We start from the raw sequence: 15,335 nt of genomic DNA on the forward strand, positions 1-15,335 counted from the left end.
ACCAGCAGTGTAGGAGGGTTCCTCTTTCTCCACAACCTCGCCAACATTTGTTTTTGTCTTTTGGATGGTGGTGATCCTTAATGGTGTGAGGTGATATCTCATTGTGGTTTTAATTTGCATTTCTCTGATAACTAGCAATGTGGAGCATCTTTTCATGTGTCTGTTGTCCATCTGAATTTCTTCTTTGGAGAACTGTCTGTTCAGCTCCGCTGCCCATTTTTTAATTGGATTATTTGTTTTTTGTTTGTTGAGGTGCGTGAGCTCTTTATATATTTTGGATGTCAAGCCTTTATTGGATCTGTCATTTACAAATATATTCTCCCATACTGTAGGGTACCTTTTTGTTCTATTGATGGTGTCCTTTGCTGTACAGAAGCTTTTCAGCTTAATATAGTCCCACTTATTCATTTTTGCTTTTGTTTCCCTTGCCCAGGGAGTTATGTTCATGAAGAAGTTGCTCATGTTTATGTCCAAGAGATTTTTGCCTATTGTTTTTTCTAAGAATTTTATGGTTTCATGACTTACATTCAGGTCTTTGATCCATTTCGAATTTACTTTTGTGTATAGGGTTAGACAGTGATCCAGTTTCATTCTCTTGCATGTAGCTGTCCAGTTTTGCCAGCACCATCTGTTGAAGAGACTGTCATTTCCCCACTGTATGTCCATGGCTCCTTTATCATATATTAATTGACCATATATGTTTGGATTAATGTCTGGAGTCTCTAATCTGTTCCACTGGTCTGTGGCTCTGTTCTTGTGCCAGTACCAAATTGTCTTGATTACTGTGGCTTTGTAGTAGAGCTTGAAGTTGGGGAGTGAGATACCCCCCCACTTTATTCTTCCTTCTCAGGATTGCTTTGGCTATTCAGGGTCTTTGGTGTTTCCATATGAATTTTTGAACTATTTGTTTCAGTTTGTTGAAGAATGTTGCTGGTAATTTGATAGGGATTGCATCAAATCTGTATATTGCTTTGGGCAGGATGGCCATTTTGACAATATTAATTCTTCCTAGCCAAGAGCATGAGATGAGTTTCTATTTGCTAGTGTCCTCTTTAATTTCTCTTGAGTGTCATAGTTTCCAGGGTATAGGTCTTTCACTTCTTTGGTTAGGTTTAATCCTAGGTATTTTATTCTTTTTGATGCAATTGTGAATGGAGTTGTTTTCCTGATTTCTCTTTTTATTGGTTCATTGTTAGTGTATAGGAAAGCCATAAATTTCTGTGTGTTAATTTTGTATCCTGCAACTTTGCTGTATTCTGATATCAGTTCTAGTAGTTTTGGAGTGGAGTCTTTAGGTTTTTTTATGTACAATATCATGTCATCTGCAAATAGTGACAGTTTAAGTTCTTCTTTACCAATCTGGATTCCTTGTATTTCTTTGTTTTGTCTAATTGCCGTGGCTAGGACCTCCAGTACTATGTTAAATAATAGTGGGGAGAGTGGGTATCCCTGTCTTGTTCCTGATCTCAGAGGAAAAGCTTCCAGCCTCTTGCTGTTCAGTATGATGTTAGCTGTGGGTTTATCATAGATGGCCTTTATTATGTTGCGGTACTTGCCCTCTATACCCATTTTGTTGAGAGAGTTTTTATCATGAATGGAGGTTGAATTTTGTCGAATGTTTTTTCAGCATCTATGGAGATGATCATGTGGTTTTTGTCCTTCTTTTTGTTTATGTGGTGGATGATATAGTGTCTTTTTTTTATATAACCTTTTTACATAACTTCCTAACTCTAAGTGAGTCATCTATTTCATAAAACAACTCCTGTAAGGTCCTAGAGGTGGCATTTGGTGCATTTTGTCACTGTAATCATTAATAGCATTGCCCTATATCCGTTCAAAAATAATAAAATGTAGTAATAGCGCACATAAGTTATATTTTTCTTGTAGCCATTAATGTTACTTCAAAATCTTAGGAAGTAGCAGTTGCCATAAAGCATTCTGTGGTTTAGATAGTTACCAATTCAAATGATGTTTTTCTCTCTGTATTCCTAAACAAGGTATTTATTGTACAGGTCTGTGATTCTGAGATTTCTATATAAATTATTTTAGGATACAATATATTATGCTATGCAATGGACTCTGATTCCTCCCTAAAGTTAACAGTGAAACTAGATAAGGTCCTTTCCAGAGATCAGCCAGGTGGGCCCCTAAAACAACTTGGTGGCCTGTAAAAGGTGTTTGATTAGGGATTATACATGGATGGTGTTCAGGGTCTATGAAATACCTGAGATTCTAGCTTTTAAGAAATATATTGACCCCCAAACTTGAGAGATTTATCATGAAAGTGAACACATTTAATTAAATAGCTATAAAATTAACACCATAATAACTTCACTGTAAATTTAGTCTTCATAAGTTTTTCATTTTATTTAGGTTGTATTTTCTCACTTCCCATGATTCCTGAATATGTACAGTGATTGCCAAGAAACAAAATAATGAATGGTAAATTAAATGTGTGGCTTCTTGCCAAATCATTTTAAAAACAAAATTTTAACTTTTCTTTCAGGAAATATTCTAGGTTAGATGGTGTATTGTTATGTTTTATTATCTTTGGAGGAATATTGGGTGAGGCCACCAGTAATAAGAGTGACTAGGGTCCATGAGGGACTTCAAACTGAGCCTGGCGTCAGAGCCACCACTAGGAGTGATCCCTGGTCAAAGAGACACATGTCCATTCTCCTTGATTATTCATGCCCATGCTTTTCTTTATTACTTTGTATAATAACAAAGTGGAATATTCTTTGAAAAGTAGTATTCCTTAATGCAATTTATGTTCATTAATTATACTCATAATATAATTACTATAAGAATAGAGGGAAGACTCTTCATGGAGAATTTGAAATGTATGGAGCTCAAACTATTATGAAGTCAATTAAAAAATTGATGATTCCTATGGTTTTAATCCCAGACTTGTTTTTTTATTTTTTTTGTAAGTATGGGTATAGCTCTTTGTTTCACTATAAAATCTGTTATGAACAGTATAAATAACATTGGAAACTATCTTTGGCAGTTTCTTTAAAATCTGGAGCTAGGATTGTATTTCCATCCATTACAAGATAAGTAAGTGTAATGATTCACTTTATCATATTAAGATGATTCACCCCCAAATCAGAAACAGTGTTATATGCAAATTTTGAAGAAACGTTTTGACCCACTGTGGTTTTTTTCACCTCTTTTGTTAAAGCTTTGTAGAAATCACTGCTTTGCCTTTCTGAGCATCTTGAACTGGGAGGTAGACATTTTAGTAATTCTTAAACTACTGTAGACCCTAGGGTATAATAAGCATGAATCCCATAGGTTTTGTAGATTCCTTGCTTTCATAGGGTTTATCTTTTTAGTAGAAGAGAAAACTTACATGTCTGCATGGATGTTAGAAAATTCCTTTGATTTTGAAACTGTTTACCCTAGGCAGTTTATTTAGTGGGAAGGTTATAGTATCTGAATTGCTATGAATACAAAATGTTCATGAATTTTAGGAGGTTCTCCTGCAATTACATCCAGAGCTCTAATGTGCAGAAACAAAACTATGAGTCAGAAATTTCCAGGCAACAAAGAGCAGAGCATGAAAGGAAATTATTAGAGAAATTGCCTTTCTGGGGACCACAGTGCTGTTATTAAAGCCAGAGGTCTCTGGCTACTGTAACAAGTAGGCAATAGTTTATTGGCTGCTAACCTAGACAGAGTAATAAATCTTTTTCCACAGTATTCGGTTTTCTAAAAAAAAAAAAAAAACAAACGAAATGAAACGAAAGGCCTTTCTCATGAGCGTACATTTTTCTCTGACCATTTCCTGTTGCTGCTCTTGAACGGCCACTCACGGTGTCCCGTGGGCCTGTGCCCTGCAGGCAGTGATGGGACGTGAGCGAGTGTGGCCATTGTCTGGTGGCTTTTACGCTGGCGCCTGACAGTCTCTCAGCCTCCAAGTACCGAGCCCTTGGTCTTTAATGGTGTTTGTTCACATCTTTACGGCCTTGCAGGAGTGACTGAGTCACTCAGCTGCCGTCCTGGGAAATGGTCGGGACAGCTTTCTTCTCACTCGTGTGTGCTCCGAGGAAAACCAAGAATGTCACACAGTCGTCATCCTGTACCTTTTCTCATACACAGATTTTGGTATGGTCTTTTATTAGCCTTTACAACAACACTGTGAGGTGGGGCAGTTATTATCCTCATTTTAGACACGGGGGGTCTAAACATCATTAATAATTTCATAGCTAGAACTCTTATTTATTACCCTATCTTTTGTCTGCCCAGAGAGAAAGAAATTATGGCCTAATCAGACTTTTTTGGGGGAGTTTCAACTGAACTATTTGTTCCAGTTTGTTGAAGAATGCTGTTGGTAATTTGATAGGGATGGCATCGAATCTGTATATTGCTTTGGGCAGGATGGCCACTTTGACGATATTAATTCTTCCTAGCCACGAGCATGGGATGAGTTTCCATTTGTTAGTGACCTCTTTAATTTCTCTGAAGAGTGTCTTGTAGTTTTCAGGGTATAGGTCTTTCACTTCCTAGGTTAGGTTTATTCCTAGGTGTTTTATTCTTTTTGAATATCCCAAGTAAATGGGAAAATCCCAAGTAAAGCCTAATACCCCATAGAAAATACTGGGAGTGCATAATTGGGAACTAATTCCAGAATTCTCTAGGGAACAGGAATTATGTCCTCTCTTTCTGTTACCATGGGGATTCCTGAGGGAACCGTGAAAATTGACCATCCTCCGTGGGATTGGAGGCATCTAGGAGTTTTACACTTCATATTGGCCAGGAATGTGTTACCATCTCTGGTGAAGGACATTCTCTTCCTTTCTTAGCTACCTAAGGGTTTGTCAGCACGCTGATCCCCCTCTTCACTACTCCACGCGCATGCGCGGGCGCCCCTCGTCCTCTTAGGGGGGTCCCTTTGGAAAGGGCGTTTCCCAACCTTCTGATTCGCAACTGGATGGGTTGTAACAAAACTCCTTTCGCTCTGCTTGGGAGAATTGGGAAAGGTGTCATGGGGTGGTAATGTTTTATCTTAGATTTGCAGGATAAGTACATTCTCTGACCAGCATATTTCTTAGCATTTTCATGTCTTTCCCTCCTTCCTGCCAGGCCAATGTATTTATGTATTTGTATGTTACTGTAACTACAGAAAAAAAGTTTTCTTTTTCTATAACTTCAGAGAAAGCCGCAGCGCACCCACTATTCCACAGAGAAGAACTACATTTAATCTAATTTAATCTAGAATAATCATTAGGATATTAGCAAGAGAAGGATTCTTTTGGAGTTCTGCAAAAAAAAATTCTGCTCTGGCTCATATATACCTAACTGCTTTCTAGGGCTTATTGCCTCTAGTCTCACATGTTTTATTTCATATACATATATATATATGTATATATATATAATCACACTTTTTATATATGTGTATGTGTGTGTGTGTATGTATGTATGTATATATGTATAAAAATCACAAATACTTCCAATTCTGTAAACCTCTCTTCTGCTTTTCATCAAGACCATTATATGGCCCTTACTAAATTAGGTCCTCTGTTGGATTCACTTTCAAACAAAATTTGCCCTTCATTTGACCATGTTGAATACTCAGTCATTATTAAAACTTAATCTGGTGGCTCCTAAAATAGGAGTTTCTCCTATTTCTCATACATCTTTGATTTTGTTTGTTTTTGCTGTTTTTGTTCAACTGCCTTTCTTTTTTCCTTCCTTAGCAATGGTGTTTGGCCTTGAATTTCTCCTTCCTGTGTTGTATTCACACATTCTGTCAGCAAGAAAATGCTGTTACAAAGTGAGATCGGCCACCCAGTCGTGGTTGTCCATATCCACCACGTCTAGCCACGTCTAGGGGTCCTCCCTTGCTAGGCATACTTTTTAAGGAGGTCTGCATTTCTGGACCTTACATAATTACATAAAATGTATATCGAACATCTTGTAATCTGTAATAAAACTATAGAGATGCTGTTACAAATACTGTTCCATCATTAAACCTGCATGAAGTGGCTCCATGTGTTCATAGGAGTGAGAAATCTCATGGGTTGGGATGTCATGAAAAGGAAGAATAGAAGAGGTAGCAGTGAGAAGGAATTGCCAGGTGGGGGAGGCAGATTGATTGTGAAGGTAGGATCGTCCATGGGGTGCTGCATTGGAGCATTCCATTACGTAGACAGGCCAAGGTAGCAGTTGGTACCTTGGTACTTCAAAAATAACGAACTTAACCTGCCTAAGGTGGAAGGATATTTCTCCTAAAAAGTAATTTGCTGATGAATTTTTTGGGTCCCTTTTTGCAGAATGTCGTGCTTTTTATTGAAAAATGACTGTTGCTAATCAGTATTTGAATGTCAATAGTGTGTACATTTTGCACCCTTTCCAGAAGCTACAGTTGTGCCCCTCAGTGACTCTATGTCATGGTCTGCTACTTGCGCTTCAGTTGACAGGATCTGTCGGGTAGATTTAGGAGTTGCACTTTAACATGGGATTTGAAATGCAATTGTCCATCACACTGGAAAGCTATTCTAGTCAATCTGTCTTTATCCCCACTTTCATCATAATTCTAACTGTTCTGTTTTTATATAAGGTTGCCATTACCACCTGGGGCTTTTTCAGGACTCTGGAAGAATCAGGAAGCATTCAAGCATTTATACTTTGAGAAGTTTCCTGTAAGAACTTTATCATACTTTTTTTTTTAACCTTTTTTAAGTACTTCTCTGTAGTTCTTTACAATTAAGTTGATCAGTTTGATCCCAGAATCACAGATAACAAAGCAACTTTGAAAGGTTATCTAGACCTGTGTCTAGATCTCAGGAACAAGAACGCCAACACCACACTCGTCTAAATAAGTCATCTTTGTATTTATTTTTATTAGTCTCTGAACACAGAAATTTCTCAGTTTCTCTTAGCAGATTTTCCTGGAATTTAACAGCACCCAATATCAGGATTTTTTTTTTGTTGTCATTAAATTAAAACATTTTTTCGACTTTTTATATTATTCCTCCCCTTGAGTTCCTCTACTGAGACTGGGAGCACCTGATCAGAATTTACACTGTCACTAGGACCCCTTAATCTCCTCTATCCCTGCTTATATGAGCAATATTCTTGCCCTGAATTGGTATTTTTCCATTCCTTTTCCTATTTTTGACGCTCTCTACTGAATGTTATCTTAGCTTTTTCTTTAAAATTCTATTTAAAATACAGATAGAGACAGGGTGCCCAGAGCCCAAGTTCCAGTGCCCCGAATAATGAAGTGACTTCCTGTTTTCGATTTTGTCATTTGCTTGTCACTCCATGCCACACCATGTGTTTGTGTCTGTAACAGAGCTTTTTTGATAATGCACATCTGCTCCCCCCATCTTCTTTTTGCTGTCCTTTTTCTTTCTTTGAGAGAGACCTTGGTCCTCATTATGTACCAAGTAAAAAAAAAAATGAATGACAGAATTTCATTAAAAAAATTAGTCTTAAGTATTTAGCATTTTATCTTTATTATTCGTGAGTGAAGGACAGCTAACCTCATCAACAAGACAAATGACAGAAATTAAAATAGCTGCCTTGAGGAAAAGACTGAGTTGAATGACCTCCGTAGCTAAAATTAAACATGCCGCCCAGGGAGTGTGGAAGGGAAGATTTGTCAGTATGCCTGACTCTAGTCAGCCCAATCTATCTGCTTAATGGGCCACAGTTAAATCATCAGAGTACTGGCAGGATTAATTACAACTTGTCAATGGCAAATAATATGTGCATGTGGTCTTCACATGATCGTCTTTAACACTGAGAGCTCCTTCAAAGCCCCAGTTTAGGATTGACTTTATGCAGTGACTCTATACTATGCCTTGTTACCCTGACCTCAAACTTCTCATCAAAGGGCAGAGTTGAGTAACTTGCCCATAGCTTAGAAATGATGGAGCTGACATTCGAACCCATGTAGTCTGACTCCAGAGTCCATGCTCTTTAGCCGCTCTCTAGATTGTCTCTCTAACAGTAATGGCAACAGTGACAGTGCCATTTACTGAGGGCTCATGCTGCAAGAGGGACTGCCCTCTTTACTTGATATTCACCATGTCATTTATGCTTTACAGAAGCCTTATACGGTGTAGTTCATTACCCCCATTTAACAGATGAACACACGGTGACAGGAAAAAGAGGGGATTGATGAAAGGCAAAGAAGGGATGCGAACTCAACAGTCCAAGCAGGTTTATTGCTAAACTTGAGAGGGACCTCTTTGTTTTGGCCAGCAGAACAAAGGGAAAAAAGGGTCTCTAACAGGAAAAGAGGCTTTTTGTGGCTGGGGTTTTTGATGGGCTCTTTAGGGGAGGCGTCAGGGAAAGGTGGGCTTGTGGCTTGCTGACGTGTCCTCTGGAGGATGCTTACAGCCTGGGTAAGATGACACCTAGGTCTCCCTGAGATAGGGGGTGGGCTTATTCAAAAGGCGGTGCTCAGGTCTGGATTCTATCACATGGCATCTCAGGAAGATTAAGAAACACAAATAGTGACTCACCTGGATTGGTCATAAAGCCCACACTCATAAACAAAGATAACTCAGAAACATTAGAAGAGGTAATATTTATTTGATTCTACTTCTTATTCTTGATTCTTCATTCCATGTGACTCCTGGGCCAGTGAACATGGGCTGCTACTTTCAGTTTATTAAAAATTTAATTTCATGCTTACAATTATATTTCACTGAAGCTGGAGTCCAATCCAAATTCATGTTAATAAACTAGTGCTCTGTTTTATATTATTCATATAGAACTTTAAGGCTTTTAAAAATTAATACAGTTAAAGAAATCTATCAAAGAATTACTTTGCAAAACCAAAGTGTATTGGAAATATTGAGCTATTACTTCTCCATTAAAAGAAATAAATTAGGTCCATAAACTTTACAACTCAAGGTTCAAACTTTTAACTTGAACACATATAAGAACATTTCAATTTATTACTGGTGGTTAGAGGAGCAAAGAGGTTGTAGTCAGCTATCAAAATCAGAAGGAATTTAATCCCATAGCCTAGAAAAAAAGTCAATGCACACAATAAATCCATTTCTATCACATTTTATATTATGCCAAGCTTAAAATGATGATTGTATTACCTAATGATACATGCTAATTAGACATTATTTATTCTTATTTTAGGGATACTATGACACCATGGATGCTGGTTATATGGATGAAGAAGGCTATTTGTATGTTATGTCTCGAGTTGATGATGTAATCAATGTTGCAGGTCACAGGATTTCTGCAGGTGCCATTGAAGAGGTATTGATGAATATTGGTCTTCTATTCCAGGTAGTATTTAGGAAGAGAGCTGAACAGAACTGCAAATATCAAGGTTGTCATTGCACTGGGCAAATTACCATACCCTTCATTCGAGGCAGACACTAGTTTACTCCAGTGTCTTTCACCTCACTCTTCAAGTAAATCTTGTTCTCCACACTCTCCCATCCATGCCTGGGTGGTAGTGAGGAATTTTAAGCACTTACATACATTTATTTTTTATGGAGGAGCCTATAGACATTGGCTTCTTAATTCTTGCTACTTGATTGCCTCTAGTTTTTTAGTTCTTTTCCTGGTTAATAAGCCAGGTTTGCATATAGATTTTAAGTGTTCTGCAATTTAAACATTTTATTGTACTCTTTAAATCCTGAGAATTTTTTTTCCAATGTAAGTTAAAGTCTTTAGAAGAGTTTTTAAAACCTTTTTTCATTTTTCACATTTACATAGAGTAAAATCCACTTTTCTGCTGTACAATACTGTTTTTATACTTGCATAGATTTTTGTAACCATCACCACAAACAGAAAACAGAAAAATGTGAACATTGCCAGAGAATTCCCTCATAACAGCATTTTTGTACTCTGACCCTCTCCATCCAAAACCTGTGGTAACTACTGATTTTTCTCTCTTCCCATGTTTTTGCCTTCTCTGGAATGTCATATAAATGGTATTAACACATCATGTGTTCTTCTGAGACTGGGTTATTTCACTTAAATATACATTGAGATCCATCCATATTGTTGCATATATCAATAATTTTTCCTTTTACATTGCTGTGTAGTATTCTATAGTGTGAATGTACAAACCAGTTTCTGTATGCATGTACATATTAAAGGATACTTGTATTATTTCCAGTTTGGGACAGTTATAAATAATGTTGAATTATATATTTACCAACAGGTTTTTGTGCAAAAATTAGTTTTCATTTCTCTAGGATAAATACCTATAATTAGTTTCTTGGGTTATATGGTAAGTGTATGCTTAGGTTGATAAGAACTTCTCAGACTGTTTCCCAGAGTGGCCATGTCATTTTATATTCCCACAAGAAGTGTTTGAGTTATCTATTTCTTCCCATTCTTCCTCTAAACCATTCTAATAGGTGTGTAATCATATCTCATTGTGATTTAATATGCTTTTCTCTAATGATGAATGACACTAGGCATCTTTCATGTGTTTATTTGTCATCCATAGGTCTTCTTTGGTAAAATATCTTTTAAAATTTGCCCTTTAAAAATTTGGGTTGTTTATTTATTGTTTAGTTTTGAGAGTTTTTTAGATATTCTGGATACAATTCCTTATTCTGATCTGTGATTTGCAAATATTATCTTTCAGGTTGTGGCTGGTCTTTTTATTCTCTTAAAGCTGTCCTTAACAGAGCAGAAAACTTTTTCATGTTGATGAAATCCAGTTCACAGTTGTTTTCTTTTACAGATCATGATTTTGACATACCTAAGATCTCTTACCTGACTCAAGGTCATAAATATTTTCTCCTTTGTTTTTACCTGAGAATTTTATTGTTTTTTTTTACATTTAGTTTATTGTTTTATATTTTATATCAGTTTACATTTGCATTTTGACTTATTTTTTTTGTATATGGTGTAAGATGTAGGTTGAGGACTTTTTTTTTTTTTTAATATGGGTGCCAATTTTTCCAGCCAATATGTTGCAGAGACTGCCCTCTCTCCATTGAATTCCTTTGCACACTTGTGAAAAGTTGGTTGATAATATCTGAGTGGGTCTATTTCTAGGGTATCTCTTCTGTTTCAATGATCTCTATGTTTGTCTTATTACCAATTCTATTCTGACTTAATACTGTAGTTTTATAGAATGTCTTAAAGTAAAATGCTATGCACATTTGCATTTCATTTTCAAAATTGTTTTGGATATTGTAGTTCCTTTACCTTTCCATATATATTTTAGAATGAGCTATACTAAACTTACAATAAATCCTGCATGGACTTTAATTGGGCTGTGATAAATCTATAAATTCATTTGGGAAAAATTGATATCTGAACTATAGTGAATTTCCAATCCATGAACTTTTTATGTCACATCTCCATTTATTTAGGTAATTTGGATATGTTTCATTGATGTTTTCTAATTTTTAGTAAAAAGATTCTGAACATTTTTTGTTAGGCTTATACCTAAGTGTTTAATTTTTTAGCTATTGAAAATAGATTTTTAAAAAACATTAGTTTCCACATTTTCATTGCTAGTGGGTAGAAATACTATTGACCTTTTATGAACTGATACTTAATGTGTGGATTCCTTGAAATTTCCTATGTAGACAATCATGTCTGTGAATAGAGATACTTTTTTTGCTTTCTTTCTAATCGGAATGTCTTCTATTTCTTTTTCACACCTTCTTGAACTGGCTAGAACTTCCAGTATGATATTGAATAAGAGTGCTGAGAGCAGATACCCTTGTCTTGTCCCTGATCTTAGGGTAAAAGCATTCAGTATCTTACCATTAAGAATGCTTTTACCTTGTAGGTGTTTCTGTAGATGTCCTTTATTAGATGAGGATGTTTCCTGCCATTCCTTATTTTATGAGGTTTTTTTTTTTTAAATCTGGAGTGAATGTTGAATTTTGTCAAATGCTTCCTTGCTTCTATTGATATGGCCATGCGGCTTTTCTTTTAAGAATGTTAATATGTTGAATTATGTTGATTAATTTTCAGCTGTTCAGCCTTGCATTGCTGGGATAAACCTCACTTGGTTACAATATATTATTGTTTTTACATATTGATTTTTAAAAAATCTATGGTGATTTTCCTTCTTCTAAAGTTGGCTCTGTGTGGTATTGATAGATCCATTACAAATCTTTTTTGAAAAGTGGTTGAACCATTTATCTTTTTCCATCCTTTCATTTTTAATCTGTCTGGATCATTTTGTTCCTTGTGGACTTACAAATAGCCTGCAGTGTGGTTTTGTTTTTATTTTTATCCATTCTGACCATCTCTGTTTTAAATGCTATTTTTAGACCATTTACATTTAAATGAAGCATTTATATATTTGTATTTATGCCTAAATATTATTAGTTTTCTTTATGCCTTTTCTCTTTTTCATTCCCTCCATATCTCCTTTTCTACCTTCTTTTATGTCATTCAGTTCTTTTTTTTTATTTTTGTACCTTCTGTTTCATTGCTGGGAACTTCTGTTTCCACTCATTCCAAGAGTGCTTGTCCTTATTCTTGAGCCATGGTTACTGTTAGGTTTTTAATACTTATCTTTGTTAATTTTATCTTGAATGTGTAAATGAGGTGTTCTGGGTCAAAAAAAGATTTCTTAATAATAAGCATGTCATCACTCTATTAACTCACGTCCTACCCCAGGTGAATAAATGAGAGCCTATTGGAAGTTTCCAACATAAATACCTAGGCATTGCATAGATGAGAGACAAGGAAAACGAATTTTTCTCTACTTATAAAGAGGGAGGAGAAAGTTATCTTCCACTCCACCTCCAAGGATCTCCTTGGAAACCTAATGGCCTAAATCCAAACTCCAGCTCTTTGCTATGTAAATAAAATCTCTCCAGGAGCCTGATAATCCTGTGTGTCTCAACTCTTATTTTTTTTACATTTTTTATTAAGGAATTATAGATATATGAAGGTTTCACATGAAAAACACTGTGGTTACTACATTTACCCATATTATCAATTCCTCACCCATACCCCAATGCCGTCACTGTCCATCAGTGTAGGGAGATGCCACAGATTCACTATTTGCCTCCTGTATGCTACACTGTTCTCCCCGTGACCCCCCACACCATGTGTACTAAACATAATACCCCTCAATCCCCTTCTCCCTCCCTCCCCACCCGCCCTCCCACATTCCTCCCTTTTGGTAACCACTAGTCCCTTCTTGGAGTCTGTGAATCTGCTGCTATTTTGTTCCTTCAGTTTTGCTTCATTGTTATACTCCATGAATCAGGGAAATCATTTGGCACTTGTCTTTCTCCACCTGGCTTATTTCACTGAGCATAATGTCCTCCAGCTCCATCCATGTTGTTGCAAATGGTAGGATTTGTTTCTTTCTTATGGCTGAATAGTATTCTATTGTGTATATGTACCACCTATTCTTTATCCATTCATCTACTGATGGACACTTAGGTTGCTTCCCTATCTTGGCTATTGTAAAACGTGCTGCGATAAACATAGGAGTGCATATGTCTTTTTGAATCTGAGAAGTTGTATACTTTGGGGATATTCCAAGGAGTGGAATTCTGGGGTCAAATGGTATTTCTATTTTGAGTTTTTTCTTTTTCTTTAGTTTTTTATTTTGGAATCATTAATCTACAATTACATGAGGAACATTATGTTCACTAGACTCCCCCCTTCACCAAGTCCCCCACACACACCCATTACAGTCACTGTCCATCAGTGTAGTAAGATGCTGTAGAATCACTACTTGTCTTCTCTGTGTTGCACAGCCCTTCCCGTACCCCCCTCACATTATACATGCTAATCGTAAGGCCCCCTTTCTTCTTCCCCCCCTTCTCCCTCCCTTCCCACCCATCCTCCCCAGTCCCTTTCCGTTTGGTAACTGTTATACCTTCTTGGGTTTTGTGAGTCTGCTGCTGTTTTGTTCCTTCAGTTTTTCTTTTGTTCTTATACTCCACAGATGAGGGAAATCATTTGGTACTTGTCTTTCTCCACCTGGCTTATTTCACTGAGTATAATACCCTCTAGCTCCATCCATATTGCTGCAAATGGTAGGAATTGCCCTCTTCTTATGGCTGAATAGTATTCTATTGTGTATATGTACCACATCTTCTTTATCCATTCATCTACTGATGGACACTTATGTTGATTCCATTTCTTGGCTATTGTAAGTAGTGCTGCAATAAACATAGGGGTGCATCTGTCTTTTTCAAACTGGGCTGCTGCATTCTTAGGGTAAATTCCTAGAAGTGGAATTCCTGGGTTAAATGGTATTTCTATTTTGAGCTTTTTGAGGAAACTCCACACTGCTTTCCACAATGGTTGAACTAGTTTGCATTCCCACCAGCAGTGTAGGAGGGTTCCCCTTTCCCCACAACCTCACCAACATTTGTTTTTGTCTTTTGGATGGTAGCCACCCTTACTGGTGTGAGGTGATATCTCATTGTGGTTTTAATTTGCATTTCTCTGATAACTAGCAATGCAGAGCATTTTTTCATGTGTCTGTTGGCCATCTGAATTTCTTCTTTGGAGAACTGTCTGTTCAGTTCCTCTGCCCATTTTTTAATTGGATTATTTGTTTTTTGTTTGTTGAGGTGCATGAGCTCTTTATATATTTTGGATGTCAAGCCTTTATCAGATCTGTCATTTATGAACATATTCTCCCATACTGTAGGGTTCCTTTTTGTTCTATTGATGGTGTCCTTTGCTGTACAGAAGATTTTCAGCTTGATATAGTCCCACTTGTTCATTTTTGCTTTTGTTTCCCTTGCCCAGGGAGATATGTTCATGAAGAAGTCACTCATGTTTATGTCCAAGAGATTTTTGCCTATGTTTTTTTCTAAGAGTTTTATGGTTTCATGGTTTACATTCAGGTCTTTGATCCATTTCGAATTTACTTTTGTGTATGGAGTTTGACAGTGATCCAGTTTCATTCTCTTGCATGTAGCTGTCCAGTTTAGCCAACACCAGCTGTTAAAGAGGCTGTCATTTCCCCATTGTATGTCCATGGCTCCTTTATCGTATATTATTTCACCATATATGTTTGGGTTAATGTTTGGAGACTCTATTCTGTTCCACTTGTCTGTGGCTCTGTTCTTGTGCCAGTACCAAATTGTCTTGATTACTGTGGGGGAGCAAGATCCCTCCCACTTTATTCTTCCTTCTCAAGATTGCTTTGGCTATTTGGGGTCTTTTGTGGTTCCATATGAATTTTAGAACGATTTTATCTAGTTCATTGATGAATGCTGTTGGTATTTTGATAGGAATTGAATTAAATTTCTAGATTGCTTTAGTCAGGATGGTGATTTTGACAATATTAATTCTTCCTATCCATGAGCACGGGATGTGTTTCCATTTATTGTTATCTTCTTTAATTTCTCTCATGAGTGTCTTGTAGTTTTCCATGTATAGGTCTTTCA

The 15,335-nt window shown here is 36.7% G+C and overlaps 1 protein-coding gene across 4 annotated transcripts in view; it reads left to right on the plus strand.

Annotated features, from left to right (window-relative positions):
• Positions 1-15,335, plus strand: part of ACSS3 (acyl-CoA synthetase short chain family member 3) — a 166,424-nt gene that overhangs the window by 115,961 nt on the left and 35,128 nt on the right. For all 4 annotated transcript variants that reach the window (XM_036912371.2, XM_036912372.2, XM_036912373.2 and 1 more), the window contains 2 exons: positions 6,566-6,647; positions 9,115-9,237. In XM_036912371.2, the coding sequence (XP_036768266.1) occupies positions 6,566-6,647; positions 9,115-9,237 (205 nt within the window). The remainder of the gene's footprint in view (positions 1-6,565; positions 6,648-9,114; positions 9,238-15,335) is intronic.

Source organism: Manis pentadactyla, chromosome 10, assembly GCF_030020395.1.
Source record: "Manis pentadactyla isolate mManPen7 chromosome 10, mManPen7.hap1, whole genome shotgun sequence".
NCBI classification, from domain to species: domain Eukaryota; kingdom Metazoa; phylum Chordata; class Mammalia; order Pholidota; family Manidae; genus Manis; species Manis pentadactyla.